This window comes from Poecilia latipinna, unplaced genomic scaffold (assembly GCF_001443285.1).
Source record: "Poecilia latipinna isolate Pla-1442-1.1 unplaced genomic scaffold, P_latipinna-1.0 Scaffold782, whole genome shotgun sequence".
NCBI classification, from domain to species: Eukaryota; Metazoa; Chordata; class Actinopteri; order Cyprinodontiformes; family Poeciliidae; genus Poecilia; species Poecilia latipinna.
In genome coordinates this window covers 102,672-110,427 of record NW_015113398.1, presented here as the reverse complement: position 1 = coordinate 110,427, position 7,756 = coordinate 102,672, and the positions used below count along the sequence as shown (strand labels likewise).

At 39.6% G+C, this 7,756-nt stretch overlaps 1 protein-coding gene across 2 annotated transcripts in view; it reads right to left on the bottom strand.

Moving 5' to 3' along the window:
* Positions 1–7,756, bottom strand: part of LOC106955994 (poly(rC)-binding protein 4-like) — a 33,436-nt gene that overhangs the window by 18,480 nt on the left and 7,200 nt on the right. For both annotated transcript variants that reach the window (XM_015046507.1, XM_015046508.1), the window contains exons 3-4: positions 4,000–4,074; positions 1,645–1,716 (exon numbers count right to left, since the gene is read on the bottom strand). In XM_015046507.1, the coding sequence (XP_014901993.1) occupies positions 1,645–1,716; positions 4,000–4,074 (147 nt within the window). The remainder of the gene's footprint in view (positions 1–1,644; positions 1,717–3,999; positions 4,075–7,756) is intronic.

Genomic DNA, 7,756 nt, shown 5'->3' with positions numbered 1-7,756 from the left:
AGCCGGACACACACACACACACGCACGCACGCACACACACACACACACACACACACACACACACACACACACACACACACACACGCTGTGTGGCTAAATGCGGCTGCTGTTTTCAGAGCTGTCAGAGTAATCTGTCCACCTGTCCTCTCCCTGTCCGGTACCGGACCGTTCTGAGTAACTGGACCTTCAATTTGTCTCTGACATCAGGAACGGATCAGAACTCCGGATCCGGTTCTGACAGAAAGCTGATTCTGATGGAGTGACCTCATCAAGTGGGTCTGGTTCCCTCCTGCGGGGGGCGCTGCAGCGCCGCGTTTCGGACCTTCCATTCAATAAAGTTGTGAGTGGGAGGATGAACTGGATCAGAACCAATCTGAGGGAAAAAAGGCGTTACTTCAGAAACCTGAACTGGGTTCTGCTTCTGAGCTCAGGTAAGATCAGAACTGCAGCTGATCCACAACCAGCTGGACTCAGCTGGGTTGGTTCTGGTTCTGATCCGGACCGGCAGAGTGGTTCTGAGGCCACTAATAATCAGAAAAAGAAATATGCGGCCGGTTCGTCATGAATTAATAATTACTGAAAAATGAAATTTATGCCTCTGGTTCTGATCCGAACCCGTCTGGAGCAGCAGAACCAGGAGCTGCTGGAGTCTTAACAGAGATGATTCTGTTCTCCAGCTCTTCATAAATCATCATTCATATTTCACCAGCTGATCTGACTCCAGGTAACGTTTTGGAGCGCGCTCAGATCGAACACAGCCTGCTCTCACATAAACAACCGTTTCAAAGATGGCCGACGAAGAGCGAGGGGGGAGGAGGAGGAGAAGGAGGAGGAAGGTGTGCATCTTTAATGAACGGCTGCAGCAGAAAAGCTTCAGATCGGTTCTGACAAACGCTGCCAGGAGGAAGATGAGATCTGAACCTCAGACCGAACACCTGACGGTTCGATTCTGCAGAACTTCAAGACAAAATACAGAAAAATAAATTCAAGTTCCAGATGGAAATTAACTAACCTAATGTTTATTTTTAGCTTTTTTTTTATTCTATTTTTTTAACACTAATCGCATAAAAAATTGGTAGATTCTGCAGAGTTTTGTCTTATTTAATCACTTAAGCCTTTTTAATAAAAATAACATGAATACATTGAAAGATGCAAATGAGTAAATAATTCAGCTCCTTTTCTAAATAAGAAATGTTCTGTCTCCTGGTTCTGGTTCTGCTGGAGGTTTCTTCTTGTTAAAGGGAAGTTTTTCCTCTCCACTGTCGCCACATGCATCCTCATTATGAGGGCAAATTAACGACCATCTGCTGGGTTTCCTGACATGAAACCTTTTTAAACTCAACTTGACTGTAATAATTTATAGCTAGAATGGATGAAACTAAGTTTGGATCTGTCTGAATGAGGCGACATTAACTGGACACCATAAATAAAATGAATAAATTCAAATTAAACAGGGTTTAATAGACATTACCGTTTCATTTAAAACAGTTTAATTCACATATAAAAGTGACTAAACATCATCAGAAAAGCAGAAACATCTATTTTATGGTTTATTAGGAGCATTTAACCAACCAGAAAAGACAGGCTGATCCTGAGTCAGAACGCAGTCGTGTTCGGGTCAAAGGTCGGCCGCTGATGACTCACCTGCTGCAGGTCCAGTCCGCCCTGAGCCACGGAGAACAGCGGGTGAGATCCAAAGTCCGAGGCCTCAAACACCTGGAACCGGGACAGAGCAGAACCAGCGCTGCAGTCAGAGGTGCTGAAGCTGACCCGAGTTCTGCAGCAGCTTCACGCTTCTGCCGACCCATCGGAACCGGGACCGGGTCAAAGAAGTTCTACAGAACTTCAGAAACTTTCAGCTTCACATGAGACTTTCTCTGAGACGCTCAGACGGTCCAAAGTCAAGACATTCATGTTTCAGAACCGGACAAGAAGTTGGATTAAAAATCTCCTCAGCAGCGAAGAGGAAAATGCAAAATAAATAAAATCTCATCAACATTCATCCTCCTTTCATCCTCAGACATTCATTCTGAAAATGATTCATTTTGTTTCTAACTTTAGACAGAAACACTGAAAAACTTTAAAATGTTTTGATAAATTTACCACTGAATCAATAAAATAATGCAATGAAAACAGAAAGGCAACATGATGACTAATAAATGGATATTTAGGTTAAATATTAACTAATTCCATTTTATTTTTATTTCATTTGCTCAATAATAAATATGAAGTTTATGTAACAACTAAAAAATCATGAATGAAAAGGAGCAGCAGATATGTGCCCTCACATGAACACAAAATGAGCTTTTCAACAATTTAAACATATTCTACGGAGCCCCAGAAGGGCCATGGAGGATTTTCTTTTCTTTTGCGTTCAATCGCGATAACGTACCGATGAATGCAGCAGAACTGGACACTGTAAGCCTTCCTTTCCTAATTTATTTTAAATGCAAAAATAATTTAGACATCAATATTATTCCATAGACATGTTTAATTGAAATGCAACTTTTCATTGTTGCTCCTCTGATTTTATTTTCCCAAAAAATCTGTGAAAGATTTTTATGGACTTTGTACATAAATTTTAAAAAGAAGTTCAGTAAATCATCAAATATCATTTCATTTAATTTCATTATTTAATCTCTCTTTGGGGTTAATAAAGTTGTTTTGAATTAAATTTGTTGTGTTTGGTTGGTTCTGATTTTACTTCTGATGCTCAGAATCAGAACCTCTTTTGGACCCGGTTCTCCTCTGGTTTCCTCCAGCAGGAGAACCGGGTCAGACCCAGAACCCGTCAGGTTTGATCTGGAACAAACGGCTCCGAGGTCCAAACAAAGCGCGCTCCAGTCCAGCGGTCCGGACCGGAACAGACGGGTCCCAGTTGGGAAAGCCGTCCGGGTCTCAGGCCGACCCGCTGATGTCCTGCAGGTCCCCCCAACCGGACCGGCTTAATGGACCGCCAGGGAGAACCGGACCAGTTCTGCTGAAAACCTTCTGAAGCTCAGAGAACATCTCACTTTTTATTCTGTTTGATATTCAAATTGATTTCCTGTAATGTTTCAGTGTGTAACGTTTATAAAAATGTTATGTTTTTATTAAAACCGTCTCCATGGAAACAGTAAAATATAAGATAATCTGTGAAAAGATCAATGGAGGAGATTGATTTTTTCAGATTATGTGTCGCAGATGAAACTGTTTCCACATGGAGACGGTTTCAATAAAAACGTAAAAACAGTATTTTTATAAATGTTGCAGTCTGCAGCTGTAATGAAGAAGCAGAGTTTCTTCTTGTTAATGTTAATAATTAAATGTTGTTTATTTAATGTTATATTTAATGATGCTGAAGATGATTTTCTTTCTGCCAAAGCAGATCAAGTCAATGATTTAGCTGTTTTACTGACTCCATCCTATATTCAGAATATAACGGTTCTGTTTTCTACAGACGTCAACAGAAAGATGCAGATCATTTACTTTTCTCCATTTGTGGATTATCTGCCGCTGGTATTAACTTTGACTTTTCTTCTGTTGGATTTTTACATCTAAAGTTGTAAAATTGTTTAAATCAATAATCAATCAGCATTAATTATGAACTGGATCTGACTGGATGTTATTATGATCACCTGAAATGAATCTGATGTGATAATATGAATGACTGTATTGGAATAAATTTCACTGGTTGCATCTGAATTTGAACCAAACTGGATTCCAGATAAAAGGAAATAATCTGAACTAAATATTTAGAGTTGATTTAAAGAGTCATGGATCAGAACCAGACCTGAGATCTTGCAAACGAGAGGAAAAAAAAAACTAAATGAAATGCAAATCACCAGTCAAAAGGTTCTGATTTTACACCTGAAGAAATAAACCAATAAATAAATTAGAAACATGGTGAAGTATTTAATAATTTAATGTTTTCAGCAGATTCCTGAATTCATCTGAAAGTTGACTGAACATTTTTTGATCCAGAAGCAGAAACAGAAAAAGCCTCGTTTTCGTCCTCACCTGGTTTCCTGCCAGCAGCACCGTTCCTGGACTTGGACTAGGCCGGTATGGAATGGTTGCTCCTTTCGGTGGAGACTGCAGAGGGAAACAAACAGATGAGCAGAAACTTCATTAAACACGTGGAAACATCCAGACACCAGTTTCTATTTATACTTCAGTATTAAAGCAGGAAGTGTTTGTTTCTGCAGATTCTGCTACATGTGACCCAGTTTTGGTTAAAAAGCACCAGAAGCTCCTCCTGCTCCGTGTTTCTGTCTGCTTTGTTTGGCTCAGATCCATTTCTTTCCTTTCTGGCCTGAAGCTGAGGATCTGGATCTGAAGCAGAACCGGAGCTGCAGCTCAGCACCGGCGGCTCAAATAAAACCTCTCTGCTGGTTTTACCCACATCATCACTTCCAACGCCGACACAACGCGATTCTCTCCAAAACAATCAAAGACTTGATTCAGCTGATTAAACTTTGTTTTCTCTGTCTGATGAACATCTGAGAAACATCTGGCAGCTGCAGACGTTTCTTGCTGCAAAGCGTCATAATAACCGATCCCAAAGTGACTCACTGACTGAATCAAGACGAACTTTGACCCTGAAGGTTCAGCAGCTCACTGAGTTCTGGAGCTGAAACTCTGTCAGCCGATCAGGGCCAGAAAACGAGTCGACAGAGATCTAACGCACTCCACACCGAAGCAGTGCAGGTGAGACTGATCAAGATTTAAGACTTGACTGTTTTTTATTAATTGGCATGAAAATGTTTCAGGTTGTATTAGATCTGGAAGTGGAAGATGTACGGAAAGCCAGAAGGGACAAAAGTCAAGCAGTTTTTAATACCTAGCAAAGCAATAATCAATACCTAATGAGCCACCAAACACAAAATAAAATGCTTAACCAGTGGAAGGAGTTCAACGTTTTATATGTTGTTACTTTGAGAGAATACATTCAGCTCAAACAAGCAACACAAGAGAAACTTTCAGCTTTAGGCTTCAGGGTTTCTGTTCATCGGCTTCCTGTTAGAATCCTTCTCACATTAAATCCCATAATAATCTAAATCCATCTGATTGGTTCTAATTAAACTGAGTTAAATTACAGTTAATTACTGGCTGGGCGGCAGAACTGTTGCTGGACTGCAGGAAGCTCAGATTTACTCATATTTCCATCTATGAATCAGAACAAACTTAGCATTTAACGTGTCAGAGCCTAAAAAGCAGGATTTATGGCACTGTTAGAGCTCCTTAATTTGAGCAGTTGTTGGAACATTCAGCAGATAAAGGAGATTCATATGCAGAAGACAGCAAAGTGTTTTAATACTTCATTTAAAGCAGCTCTTTATCGGTTCTCCTCTTTTTCCTGGCACTGACAGTTTGTGTTGAGTTTTAATAAACGTTCAGATTTTAAGGTCTGAGTGGAGCTGAGGGTTTTAAATGTCGCTCCTGTTTAGTTTCTGTGGAACTGCAGAGTCTAAAACAAACGTCTTGGTATCGATCGGTGATTCTGTTCACGTCGTCAATGAGCAAAGACTTCCTGCTGGCAGCTTGAGCCAACAAACCACATCCAGACGACCGGCAGGTCTGGAGATTCACCAGCTTCAGGAGGACAAAATCCAGACTTCATGTCATTTAAAACACCATAACTAAAAACACTTTGATTCAGAGTCAATAAGATGTGATGAGTTTGTGAAGGAAATATGGTTAAAACATGATATGGGATATTAATAGAAATAGAGATTTCTTTATTTTCCTGCAACACCAACAAAGTGAAAGGAAATCACACAAAAATGAAATATAAAATACATAAAATCATAATAAAGAATAAAATATTGTACAGTAAGGGAAACATTTCAACATCAATACTGTTATTAAAGATAGCACACTTCTGAATGTGGAGCTGAATGGGTTGAAATAAAAAAGAACATCTAATGACCCGCAGGTTCCAATTCTGCAGATTTATATACTAAACTATGCATTTTAATAACAAGTTTCTATTTTTCTGTCACAGAAAGCAGACAGTCATCGGCTAAAATAAACAAGAAGAGGCAGAACTTAGTTTCCTCAGATCTGCAATAAACTCCTTTAAATCTGAGCAAAGATTCACTGCAGATGATCCAAAACAGCCAAAACTCTTGTCTTTATCTGCTCACATTTTGTCATTTCAACATTTTTCCTGTTTATGTGACAATTTCTCCTGTTTTTATCCTTTTATCTGATTCTTTTTGATGTTTTGGCTGTAAAAATAATCCTGTCCTTTTTTTGTTCTCTGCAGATTTTCTGACAATCTGAAGGCAGATTAATCATTTTCAACTTCTTCCAAACTGAGGAACGTTGTTTCTAATGATGAACATTTTAGTTCCTGCTGGTTTTTGGCATCATGACTCGACTCCAAATCCAGTTTAAAAATCAGTTTTACTGCTTTTAAAATCTCAGAATTATGTTAAAACGTGTTTCAGTCAGAAATGCAGGAATAAATGAATAATAGTTAAACAAAATTTTATTTCAGTTTATTCAGAATCAACTGAAGGAGAAACCAGAGAATAATCAATTTTAGTTTTGCTGTCTTTAGACCGGAGAACAAAAATCATAATTGAAGCTGATTGCTATGGAAGCATTTAACTGCCAGAACTCAGACATGAACTCATGAGAAGAATCTTTTTAGAACAAGAAACTTTTACATTACAAGATGCAAAACCCATTAAAATGAAGAAGTTTCTTGTTATAATGAGATCCTTGATAAAAGGCACGACTAGCTTTTTAAAACTTTTCATCTGTTCTGTTTCCTGTTTCTTCCAGATGATATTCAATTGTTGATGATTTACTTCTACAACCTTTATTATTTATAAGAGAAAATGTTTTAGTTTTAATGAGATATAAATCTCATTACAATGAGTTTTCAAAATTTTGTTAAAATCAGAAATGTTTTGTGTTGAGTTCTGCTCCTGAATTTAATTCTAAGCTCTGGCAGTAAAAGGCTTCCGTAGATTTCTTTAGTTGCTTACCCTTCAAACCAGGAAATGACATTAAAATGTTTCTTCCTGGGCTGAAAATCGCACCAATAGCGTTCCGTATCTAAGAGGGAGAACTGAAGGGATGAAAGCAGAGACGGCTTTTAGGAAGAATCGAATTCAGCTGAGCTCAGCGTTTTTCTTCCGTCTCTCCTCCCAGATCCCGACGCTGGGAATACCAATGAGCTTCCGGAGACTTTTCCCTGTTTCCAGCTGAAAGCTGTGAGATGAAACTCAGAGTTTCAGCGTTTCTCTCCTGCAGAAGCTCCTGAACCTGCAGCTGCGTGTTGTAATGAGCTGCAGCTCGGCGCTCAGCTGTCAGCTCTGAGGTTTCTGCTTCCTCACTGTTATTTTTGACCACAAAAAGCCACCGTAGCTGACCTGCGCCGCAGCAAACAGCAGAGACACACAGAGCGGCCAGATGACTCTCCTCCAGCAGAAAAACACGTTTCACCTGCTGGATAATTCAGGAACGTCTGCAGCATCGAAGCTCAGATGGAAATGAAATCAATTCAAACTAATCACATTTCTCTGATCTCAGCTGATCCAGACTGAAAAAACATTTTGCTCTGCCAGGTTTATGAACTTCAGTTCTTCCTGCTGAGTTTCTTTTCTGCCTTTAAATATAAATAAACTCAACTTTGTGCCACTGCAGATCAAGCTCTGCCCCGGCGGCAACATCCTCTAGCCCAAGGGTGTCAAACTCAATTTCACCGAGGGCCACTTCAGCAAATTGGCCCCCCTCAACGGGCCACATTGACGGTACAGAT